Source organism: Otolemur garnettii, unplaced genomic scaffold, assembly GCF_000181295.1.
Source record: "Otolemur garnettii isolate 467f Iridium unplaced genomic scaffold, OtoGar3 scaffold00038, whole genome shotgun sequence".
Lineage (NCBI taxonomy): Eukaryota > Metazoa > Chordata > Mammalia > Primates > Galagidae > Otolemur > Otolemur garnettii.
In genome coordinates this window covers 6485356-6497508 of record NW_003852433.1, presented here as the reverse complement: position 1 = coordinate 6497508, position 12153 = coordinate 6485356, and the positions used below count along the sequence as shown (strand labels likewise).

Genomic DNA, 12153 nt, shown 5'->3' with positions numbered 1-12153 from the left:
AAAACAGAAGTGAGGTACAGAAACAGCTGGATTGGTTATGGCTTGGCATTCGCCTTATTTGAAACCAGTTTGAACAGCTGGTTGCCTGTGATTGGCCAAAACTTAGTGATTAGCACATGCGTAGGTTACAATCTGTTTACACATTCAGTTAAGTTATAGTTCATTATGTATGGAGAAACCTTTAGACAGAACGTAAAATATGTAAGGTGGCAGCTTTAGACTAAACATAGTTTGACAGCAACTTCACTAGACTGATCCAGCATTATCCTGCTAAAACTAGACAGAGCCCAGGTGAGAATGAGTCAAAAACAAAGAAGGTTCAGAGGAGATTGACTAAAGTTTGGTTGAAGAGAGAGACTTTGTCATTAGAAAACATTGGTGAATACAAAAGTTAAATATCTCTGCTCTGTGAGCTTATATTTTGGTGGAAGTGAGGGGTGTGTAGCATAATAATAAATTATATATTTATTTTAAAAGATAAAAAATCATGCCTCTCATGCAAATATAACATGAATACATATCAAAGATTTGACTAATTCATTAATAATAAATCATTAAGAACTATGAAAATCTGAGATTTTTAACTATTAGTAAGTTACCAAGTTGGCCTTATACAGTTTCTACAGGTACTAACAGAAGACACGACCTTCCTGGGTCTGAACAAAGGACTTGATTACTCACAGCAAGGACAGTAGGCAGAGGATCAGTATCTTCTTATGACATTTTCTTGAGCCCCAGTTCTCATAGGGTGATATGAAGAGACAGTACTGCATGTGAAAGTAGTGAGTTGTGTGACAACAGAGGAACCCTGAGATTACACTATAGTATATGAGAAGATGAGATTTAAAGATTTGAAAGAAGTGAGGAAATTAGTCATGGGGATATAGAGAGAGCAATCCAGGAAAAGGGAGCAGCCAGTGCAAAGGTCCTGAGGCAGGAGCATGCCTTACTTGTTGAAAGAATAGCAGGAAGACCAATGTGGCCAGAGTGGAGTGGGGGGGGGGCAACAGAAAAAGACATAGACGGTGACATTAAGGACGTGTAGGATGCCAGACAATATTACGCCTTAGAGGCTTTTTAAGGACTTTGGTTTTTACTCTGTGTGACATGTGGAAGGTTGCTGCAGAGTTTTCAGCAGAAAAATGACAGTGATCTGACTTAGGTTTTGAAAGGATCCCTTTGACTGAGGTGTTGGAAGTAGAAGGGAGGGGGCTGGGAAGGTGGGCACAGGTATAGAAGCAGGTAGACTAGTTGGGAAGTTGTTGTGATCTAGGTGAGATACGATGGCAGCTCCCACCAAAAAGTCAGTAGCAGAAGTGTCTCTTGGTGAGACACAGGTGATCAGTCCTATTCTAAGATATTTTGAAGGTTAAGCAGACAGGATCTGCTGATAGATTGGCCCTGGGGTACAACAGAAAAAGAAGATTCAAGGGTGCCTCCAGGGCTTTCTACCTGAGTAACCAGAAGGACTGGTTTGCCACCACCTGACATGGGGAAAGTGTGGAAAGAGCAAGTTTGGGGGCCACTCTCTTTGACTCTTATCTGCTAAGTGACTGGTTGGGATAGGTGTCACCCTCCTCTGTCTTAGTTCCTTGGTATTGCTATAACTTTAGACTGGGTCATTTATAAATAATAGAAATGTATTGCTCACCTGTCGGGAGGCCGGGAAGTCTAAGATCAGGCAACAGATTCAGGATCTGGTGATGGCTGTGTGCTTTGTAGATGGCATCTTCGTGCAGCATCCTCAGACGTGTTCTCACATGGCAGGAGGGCCAGGGGCTCCCTACACCCTCTCTTCCAAGGGCACTAATCTCATCCAAAGGCCCCACCTCTTAATGCCAGCACACGATGGTTGGGTTTCAACATGAATTTTGGCAGGGATACATTTCAGACCCTAGCGCCTTTGTCTTGAAGAGACCTGTCCTATAGTTTGAGAATAAAGCAAGGAAGAAAGCCACGTCCAGTGCATTCTTCATTGTTAACTCAGCCTGAACTAGGGCTGAGACCTTTTTATTTCCTTTGGCCACTGGGTTCCACTCTGATGTGCTTTCAGTAAAAAGGTGGGGGTGTGTGTGAGGGATACGTACAGGTAATAAGCATGTATTAATTATCTCTTGCTGTGTAACAACATTGCCACAAACTCGGTAGCCAGAACCAACACACACTATTTTCACATACACGTAGTTTCTGTAGGGTAGGAGGAGTCAGGGCACAAATTAGTTGGTTCCTTTGCAAGACTGCAATCAAGACATTGGCCAGGACTAGGTTTTCAACTAGAGCAGTGGTTCTCAACCTTCCTAATGCCACGATGTATTTTCATTGTGACAAAGGGGTCACGACCCACAGGTTGAGAACCGCTGATCTAGAGGCTCCACAGTAAAAGGATCTTCTGCTCACTTACGTGGTTCGTTGGTAGCTTAGAATTCCTTGTGGTAGTTGGACCAAGAGCTTCAGATGCTTGCCAACTAGCAACTGAGGCTGCCCTCAGTTCTTTGCTATAATGGTCACCAGTACGGCCACTTGCTCCTTTGCAGTCATCAAAGGAGACAGACTCAACAATACGGGTATTGCAAACTTATGCAATGCAGTCATATATGTCCCATCGCCTTTGCTGTACTCTGTTGGCCAGGAGCAAGTCACGGACTCAAAGGGAGGGGATTACACTAGAGTGTGAGTACCAGGATGTGGGTGGGTGGGGGATCAGGGGACTGCTCTAGAGTTTGTCTGCCAAAAAACACCTGCTCTGTGCCAAATCTGGGCTAACACATTAGTATACATCGCCTACTCTCGTTCTCTCGGCCACCTCGCACAGTGGGTTTATCAGCCCCAGTCTTATGTGGAACTCATACCCAGGGAGGGAGATAATAGGAGAAGGAAGGTATGGTTCAAGGCTGTGTGTGACTCTTTTTTTCTTCCTCCTCTCCAGTCTCCAATCGGAAGAAGGCGGTAGAGGCAAAATGCAGCCTGGCCTGTGAGTACCTGAGTGAGGAGGATTACATGGACTTGCTGTGGACCACTCTCTCTGAGTTCCCAGGTGAGGGACCCATGCAAAGTGTAGCTGGGGCAGAGAAGCCTGATAAGGTGACGTTTGTTCACCTGGTGGCTCTGTGTGTGCCACCTGGAAGCAAATTTTGTTTCTAGGTCAGCCAGGGAATTTTATTTTTCAATTCTTAGCTACAAGTTGTCAAGAACCATAAAGGGTCTAAGATTTTACTCGACCTGAAGATTAACAAGTTAAGCTGCCGGGTTTCAGGCATGTTAGTAAAAGACATGCGATTACTGGGTCAGAGACAAACGTCTATTCCAGTAAGCAGCATACTGAAACTCAGGTCCTTCTCTCCTTTATTTATTATGTTGACTATTTTATTCGTTTTTGTTCACTGATGCATCCCAAACTCCTAAAACAGTTCCAGGCACTTGGTTTATTGACTAAAGGAATATGGAAAATGAGATTATTAACAGCATTTACTTTAGAGGATTTTTTTGATAATTAAATATAATAGGTGTAAAAACACTTTACCCAACTTGAATTATTATTATTAATAAGTGCTGTGCAGAACTACCTCTACTGAGGCAGAGTGTGTTATTTTTTTAGTCCCACTTTAGTCTTCATTTATAGATGAAGAAACTAAAGTTCAGAGGAGGTGAGGGACTAGTCCAGGATCACACAGCAAGTTAGAGGAAAGTGGAGGCATCAGAACCAAGGTGTTTCTGACTCCCAGTACAGGTATTCAGTGGACACCATCATTTAGGCACCTGTTGGTGTCTGTATTTGTTATCTATTGCCTTGTAACAAATTGGCCCAAAATGTAGTGACTTAAAGCAACACACACTCATCATCTCACACTTGCTATGGGTCAAAAGTCTAAGAGTGGCTCACCTGGGTCCTCTGCTGCAGTGTATTTCACGTGGCTGTAATCAAAGAGTTGGCCTAGGGCCCATGGTCTCATCTGAAAGCTCAACTGGAGAGAGGATTTGCTTCCATGCTCACTCACATGGTTGCTGGCAGGATCCAATTCCTTTAGGAGTTGTTGGACCACAGGCCTCCGTTTTGTGCTGGCTGTTAGCCAGAGATCTACCTTTAGTTCCTCACCAGGTGGCTTCTTTATGAAGGCAAGCACACAAGAAGAGCCAGGGAGAGAGAATGCCAGCAGAACAGACATCACAGTGCTTTATAACCCAGTCTCAGAAGTGACACTCATCACTTTTACTGTCTTCTGGTCCATAGGAATGAGTCATTAGGTCTAGCCCACTCTTGGCGGGGGGATGATATGGGACGTGCATACCAGGGTGGGGGTCATTGGGAACCACACTAGAACCTGCCTGCCATGCCCTGCTCCTCTCCAGGTGTCCTGGTGACTCTGTGGATCATTGACCGCCTAGGCCGCAAGAAGACGATGGCCCTGTGCTTCGCCATCTTTTCCTTCTGCAGCCTCCTGCTGTTCATCTGTGTTGGAAGGTGCGTTATCCGGCTCAGGGTTGGGGCCTTGATGTGGGTGGGGGCAGGATGGTGCTTTGACCCTCATTTTGTGCTAATAAATTTAGACTTTTGACATCACCTCCCAATAAGATCATACATGTGGCTGTTTAATTTATATATGTGTTGTCAATTTGTTTGATGGAAATATTTCAAATAGATCCTATTTTATAATCCCATTTTGGCATTTTTCTATCTACCAAGACCCTCAAAAAATAGAAGTAGACTATGCCTCTCTGGACCTCGGAGAGATCCCAGACCAAATACAGTGAGGAATCTGTGGGCCACATCTTGGTTTGAGGAAGATTGGGAGATGTAGCTTAAACCCAGAAATGTTGATATTCTGGGACATGTATGGGAACAATGGAACAGAGGGCTGGGGGCCAGGATTGTCCTAAAAATACTGCACAGTAGTTTACTTTCCCTAGCACAGCGGGTTCCTGGCTCAATTCCTGTTCCGAGAAGTTCCTGTCTTGGAGCTTTCAATTATTTGTATCACTTCTCCCCAATCTTGGCCCCAACCTGGGCACCAGAAATGTCCCAATCTCTCAGCCTGATGCTTTGGGGAATGACAAGTTTACAAAAGCAGGCCTTTCATGGTGGTCCTGGAATATGTGTGTCTGCACGTCTGCATGAATGTGTACGGGGGTAGGGGGTGGCCTTTGTCAATTTGCTAGGGTGTAAATTTTGCTTGGGAAGATAGAACTTTGCTGAAACAAGCAGAACAACAACCAAAAAAATCATCATCTGCTTTTTCCCCCTCCCTAGAAATGTGCTTACTCTGTTACTCTTCGTGGCAAGAGCATTTATTTCTGGAGGTTTTCAAGCAGCCTATGTTTACACACCTGAGGTAGGAGGGGTGTTTGGGAACAGCTGGGGCGGGGAGGGGATAAGCTCAACCTGGACTGAGCAGAATGAAATTTGTCCCGGGAGTTGAGTGGTGATTGTGAAGCCTTAAGTGAGCCTCCCACCTGAGCCTCCCAGAGTGCTAGGATTAGAGGTGTGAGCCACCATGCCCACCTAAGAAGGGTTTTATAAAGAAACTAGTTACAACATGTGGGGTAAAGATTAGGGAAACCAACAAGTGACAGGGCAGTGTCTTGGGATAAGGTGGCTGGGGGAACTGCCACCCAAGGCCAATGCAGAGAAGGAAGGGTGCTGCACAGAATCTCAGGAGAGAGTCGTGTGTGATCTTCAGTTGAAGGACATGAGGAAAATTCACATCCCAGTATTCATTTACAAAGTTTTATTGGAACGCACTGTGCCCTTTCATTTACTAATATTCCGTCTACACTGCCTTTGTGCTACATCAGTGAAGTTGAGTACTTGCCAGAAACCATGTGGCCCTCAAAGCCCAAAATATTTACTTTCTGTCATTTGGGAAAAGTCTGCTAATCCTGGCTTACACTAACCTAGCTGGCTATTTGTAACAATAAAGAATGGGTTAAATAAATGATAAATGATAGAATTCTGCGTAGCTGATAGAAAACAAATACGGACAAGGGAAATCTTCACAGTCTTTTTCTTTTTTTTTTGTTTTGAGACAGAGCCTCAAGCTGTCCCCCGGGGTAGAGTGCCGTGGCTTCACAGCTCATAGCAACCTCCAACTCCTGGGCTCAAGCGAGTTTCCTGCTTCAGCCTCCCAAGTAGCTGGGACCACAGGCACCTGCCACAACGCCCAGCTATTTTTTGGTTGCAGCCGTCATTGTTGTTGTTTGGCGGGTCCAGGCTGGATTCGAACCTGCCACCTTAGGTGTATGTGGCTGGTGCCTTAGCCACTTGAGCCACAGGCGCCGAGCCTCACAGTCTTTTTCTAAAAGACAGTATTCCAAGTAGCGCGTACAGAAGTATCTTGTGGATAAAACGATATCCTCTCTGGGATTTGCTTCAGCATAACTCAGGAGAGGGAGAAGATAAGAGAGGTATACCCAAAACAGACACAGGTCACAGAGCTTGATACTAAGGAATTTATTACCACTCTACTTGACTCTATTCTCAAAATTCTCCATATTCAAAAGAAAAATGGGATAATAATACTAACTCATTTTTAAAAGTTACATTGAGGTCGGATGTAGTGGCTTCTGCCTATAATCCTTGCACTTTGGGACCTGAGGGAGGAGGATCACTTGAGGCCAGGAGTTTCAGATGAGCCTGGGCAACACAGCACGACACCATTTCTATAATTTTTTTTCAAAAGTTAGGTAGGTATAGTGGAGCAGTCCTGTAGTCCTAGCTACTCAGGAGGCTGAGGTGGAAGGATCACTTGAATCTAGGAGTTAGAGATTGCAGTTAGCTGTGATTGTCCTACTATTCTCTAGCCTAGGTGACAGAGCAAGACCCTGTCTCAAAAATACATGCATACATATATACATACATAATTTTTAACAATTGAAGCTACATTGAGCGCCAACCATATGCTAGGCAATTATATATTACATTATATTTTATGTTTTATATTATGTATATATTATGTACATGACATATGAATTAATCCATATTGAATTGTAAACTGCGGAATATCCACTGTGGAATAAAATCATTGCATTTAAAAGTAGATTCATAAAAAAATAAAAAAGTAGATTCATAGTCTGGGTGGGATGGCTAACACCTCAGCACTTTGGAAGCTGAGGCAGGAGGATCACTTGAGGTCAGCAGTTCAAGATAGCCTAGGCAACAGAATGAGACTCTATCGCTAAAAAAGCTTTTTTAAGGCTTGGAGCCTTTAGCTCAGCAGCTAGGGCACCAGCCACATACACCAGAGCTGGCGGGTTGGAACCCAGCCTGGGCCTGCCAAACAACGACAATTACAACAACAACAAAAAATAGTCAAGTGTTGTGTCAGACGCCTGTAGTCCCAGCTGCTTAGGAGGCTGAGGCAAGAGAATCACTTAAGCCCGAGAGTTTGAAGTTGCTGTGAGGTGTGATGCCACAGGACTCTACCGAGGGCGACATAGTGAGACTCTGTCCTTCCCCCCCAACAAAATTTTTTAAGTTAGCCAGGCATTGTGGTAGGACCTATAAGTCCCAGGTACTCAGGAAGCTGAGGCTGGAGGATTAGTTGAAATCGGGAGTTCAAGACCAGTCTGAACAACATAGTGAGACTCCATCTCTATAAAAAATAGAAAAATTAGTTAGGTGTGGTGGTAGATGCTTGTAGTTCCAGCTGCTCAGGAAGCTGAGACAGGAGGATCACTTGAATCCAGGAATTTGGAGTTGCTGTGATAATGCCACAGCACTCTGGCCCAGGCAACAAAATGAGACTTTGTCTCAAAAAAGAAAAAAAGGAAGAAAAGAAAAACATCCTAAAGTAGAGTGTTTTGACACACTAGAAGTTTCTCCTGTGGAAGCATTCAGCATGGGTGTCCTAGGTTGGGGGACGGCTTTCTTCTCCATGGTGGTTCAGGTACCAGCCACCTGGCATCTTGTGATTTTGCTCCAGGGGACACTTGACAATGTCTCCAGAGATTCTGGGTTATCACAATGGGGGGAGGGGGAGGGCAGAAGTGCTACAGGCGTCTAGTGGGTGGAGGCCAGGGATGCTGCTACACAGCATATAGTGCACAAGGACGCCCCCCATAACAGAGTGACCCATCTTAAAATGTCAATAGTGTGCAGTAGAAGCCCTGTCCTAGGGCCCTGGAGTCCTCCTCCCAGCACACCCCCTTCTGAACTACCCTGGCCTGGAAGTTGCACAACCCATCTCATTTTGCCCAGAGAAGAACTAGGCACGTGGTCCAAATCGAGAAACCATAAATGTCTCCATCTCTCTCTATGAAATTCCTTGAAAGCCCGTAGCCAGTGCCGCAGGTGAGTGCATGGAAGTGGAAGGTAGAGCAATACCTGGGTCCCAAACCTGTAGCCATTTCTGGTGGAGGAGTCTTTGGGGACCCTCCCTCCCCAGGGCAAGGAGGACCTCTTTGCTGGGTTCCTACCCATGGTTTAGCCTCTTGCCCTCTCAGAGTCGAACCTCTCATCCTCTTTGGGATGAGAGACCCCATGCAACACCTGAGGGATTTCCCTGACTTCAGGCCAGCCCATGGGGGTCAGTCCCATCAGCCCCGAGCCACACAGGAGGGAGGAATCTGCATTTTCCTGAGCCTACATCCGCTGCTATGTTTCAGGTCTACCCCACGGCGACGCGGGCGCTGGGCCTGGGCACCTGCAGTGGCATGGCAAGGGTCGGTGCTCTCATCACGCCATTCATTGCCCAGGTAGGTGTCACCCCCAAAGACAGAGGGGGTGGGGGGGACGAAACCCAATGCACAGCAACCAGTTGCTATATCGTGTCTGTCTGCAGAACCCTGTGTGCGTTAGCTTATTTTATCCTAAGAATTCACCCTGTGAGAGACGAGATTGCATGCAGATGAGAAAATTGAGGTTCAGAAGATAAACAGACTTGCCCAGGTCACACAGCAGGGAAGTAGACAAGCCAGGAAATCAGGCCCAGGTCCTTCCTATGTAGACAACCCTAGGGTGCCAGATAATTTGACCGCAAACAAGTAGGCCAATGTGATTTAATAGAAAACAAATGTCCCAGAAAACAAATGTTCCTGCTTTTGTAGTTGGATAATTACATGTTGTTGCAGAAATTGGCAACTCTTCATCTTGAACCATTTCTTTTTGCTTTTGGAATATCCAGGGTTGGTTTTTTTTTTTTTTTTATTGAGGTAAAAGTCATGTAAATGAATCATCTTAAAGGGAACAGTTAATTCAGTGGCACTCAGCACATTTGCATTGTCATACAACCACCAACTCTACCCAGTTCTAAAAGATTCCCATCACCCCAAATGGAAACCCTGGTCCCATTAAGCAATTATGCCCCATTTAGCCCAGCCCCTGCCAGTCACCCCTCTGCTTTCTGCCCAGTGGATTTACCTGTTCTAGATATTTCAGGTAAATGAAATTCAAGTACAAGTAATTCTGTTCTACATTGATTTGGAGGGAGGTATCTTGTTGTGGGGTTTTGGGGGGGAGGTTTGACCATTGTATAGCACTCTTGATAATTGATTGAGCACTTACCATGTGCTTGCATGATGCCAGGTGCTTCCAGGTGGCTTCTCATAGCGGGTGATCCTACCCCGTGCCCATTCAGCAGGAAATGGGCTTCAGCTCTGCCATGTGGTTTGCCCTAGGCCATGAAGCTGGGGGTTTGCACAGGCAGGATCCTGGGAGAGAGTGTAGTTGTAAGGAGTCTAGACTCAAGCTGAGTTCAAATCCCAGCCTATCCTTATCATCTGTATCGACTTGGGTGTACGGCTTAGCCTTTTTGAGCCTTGGTTTTCCCTTCTGTAAAATGGAGATGAAGTGCTCAGCTCATAAAACTGTGGTGTGGAATGCTTACCAGAGAGCCTGGTGTTACCAGTGCCAGTTGATGGTTGGTGTTACCAGTGCTTCGTGCTCTTATGGACCTGTGTCTCCCTCCCCAGGTGATGCTGGAATCCTCCGTGTACCTGACTCTGGCAGTTTACAGTGGCTGTTGCCTCTTGGCTGCCCTGGCCTCCTGCTTTTTGCCCATTGAGACCAAAGGCCGAGGACTACAGGAGTCCAGCCACCGGGAGTGGGGCCAGGAGATGGTCGGCCGAGGGGCGCATGGCGCAGGTGTCACCAGGTCGAACTCTGGCTCTCAGGAATAGTGACTGATGAGGGGCTAAATTGGTCTTTGAGGCTGTAGAGCTCGAGGGAGCTGGCAGAGCCCAGCTGGGGCACTGATCGTCACTGCCGACATCAAGAACTTACCCAAGAGTACGACCTGGACTGACAGGGTTTTGTGTCTTGACTCTGTTCATATTCATTGAGGTCCACCGGGGGTGGGGAGGCGTTGGCTCTAGGGCGTTCTCTGCACATGTGGGGGAAGGTTTGTTGATAACCTGAGGATCTGCATGGGAACATCGTCATGTTAGGAGGGTCCAGTGATGCCAGCAGCCAACCAGATGCTACCCAGAGTCACCCGGTTACACCCTCCATAAGCAACAATCAAAAGTTCCCTGTAGATACAGTCCAGGCCTGAGCGACACCTGCCATCCACCGAGCAGACCTATTTGGTAGGTTTCTCCCACACCCTGGCCCCAGGCTTTCTTCTCTGAGATCGCAGGTGACCTAGATATGGCTGAGCAGCTTTTTCTGGGGTCAGAAAGATGCTCCCTTGGCAGGGGCCCCTGCAGTTGCCTCCCCAGGGCCTGAGGAGTGGTGACTCTGGATGTGCATTCCAGAACTTGAGCCTCCACCTGGTCCCCGCTGGAGTTGTTGTGTCTGGCTCCAAGGGATCCAGATGTGTCCCTAGGGACAGCTGAGCTTGTATCACATGACAGCCTTAGAAAGCTGTTGCCTCCTAGGGGTAGGGACTGAGGCAAAGGGAGGTAAGAGTCAAGGCCAAAACCAGGAAAGCAGTGAAGGCCAGGTTGAGTTTCTTTTCTGGCCCCCTCCTTGGTCAGGCTGAATGGCAGTTCTTGGGGAAAGAAAATAGTTTACTCAGGTTTCAGGGCTTTGGATTTCATGCTTGGGCAGATGGCTGAATGGGTAGAAAAATCCAAAGGATGTTAGACCAATCACCCCTTCCCACTGGGATTAGGGGATTAGGAATCCCCAACACAAAGCTGTCCTTCCAGCAGGGGCTGTCTTGGTCTTTCCCCAAAGGCAGCACCTAGAGTTTTCCAGCAACGGAGCTCCTGGCAGGGGTGCCATTGAGTAAAGAGGGCTGAGAGTGCCCAGATTTGTAAAACATGTACGTTTTCAAAGGAACAGGAGGGAGGCCAGCTGGGTTTGGGGTTGGCCTCTAGAGGGCTGGAGGTACGTCTCAGCAGACTGTATCCACTTCTGGGATTCGGTTTACATGAGCCTTTTTCCCATGGTGAAGGCAGGGACCTGGAGAAGGAGGGAGGAAGCTGTCAGATCCCATCAAAGGCCAGGGAAGACGGACCCTCTGCTGGCAGTAAACATTGCAAGGAAGCCAAACGTGTGCGTTCATCTCTTATTAAAACATGTCAGTGATGGACATTGCAAGAGTCTCAGTTTGTTCACTTGTCACAGCTTCCCCTGTGACAGTCCAGTTTAATCACCTTGCTACCTTTGTTTCTCCAAGATTATCTCAATGCTGTAATGTGATAATCTCCTTTCCAAAAAGGGGGAATGTTGCACCATTGGCTACCAACATTGTGACTTGGAGTTTGTTAGAGATGACATCTTCTTCTGATGGTGGAAACTTCTTCTGGCTCAAGACTTAAGTCAATGGCCAAGAATCCTGTGTCCCTAAAATGTAGGCTGCAGCCCGCGTGGCCCAGGCAGTAAGGGCGGGGCAGTTTGGCAGACCTGTCTCTCAGCCTTCCACGTTTCCATGACCACATGTGGTTGTTGCTAATTATTTCTGGACAACTGAGCTCTCCTGGGTAACACAGAACTTTTGCTAATATCTTTTGCCTCCCAGCTAGTCAGGTGCTGCCAGGTGATCATGTCTACTCCTCCCTCAAATAGCCCAGTGGAGCTGGGGGCTGGGTAGGGCAAGAGTGCTTGGTGGGCAGGCATGTTTTTCAGGAACTAGAATTCCAGCACCCGTAGTTGAGGGCTTTCTCTGCCTGAGAAAATGAATGTTTAAAACTCATTGCCTTCTAAATAGCCCACCTTTTTTTTTTTTTTTTTTTTTTTTTTTCTTGTCTCCCAAAATGAGCCAGCCATATCAATGA

The 12153-nt window shown here is 46.6% G+C and overlaps 1 protein-coding gene across 2 annotated transcripts in view; it reads left to right on the top strand.

The window, feature by feature from the left end:
* The window catches only part of SVOP (SV2 related protein), a 92303-nt gene extending 81386 nt beyond the window's left edge, over window positions 1-10917 (top strand). Inside the window, exons 12-16 of one of the 2 annotated variants that reach the window (XM_003789886.2) lie at window positions 2927-3034; window positions 4348-4459; window positions 5246-5327; window positions 8599-8688; window positions 9904-10917. In XM_003789886.2, the coding sequence (XP_003789934.1) occupies window positions 2927-3034; window positions 4348-4459; window positions 5246-5327; window positions 8599-8688; window positions 9904-10110 (599 nt within the window). In that variant the 3' untranslated portion in view covers window positions 10111-10917. The remainder of the gene's footprint in view (window positions 1-2926; window positions 3035-4347; window positions 4460-5245; window positions 5328-8598; window positions 8689-9903) is intronic. The other variant, XM_012805270.1, reaches the window with a different exon arrangement.
* The last annotated feature ends 1236 nt before the right edge of the window (window positions 10918-12153 follow it).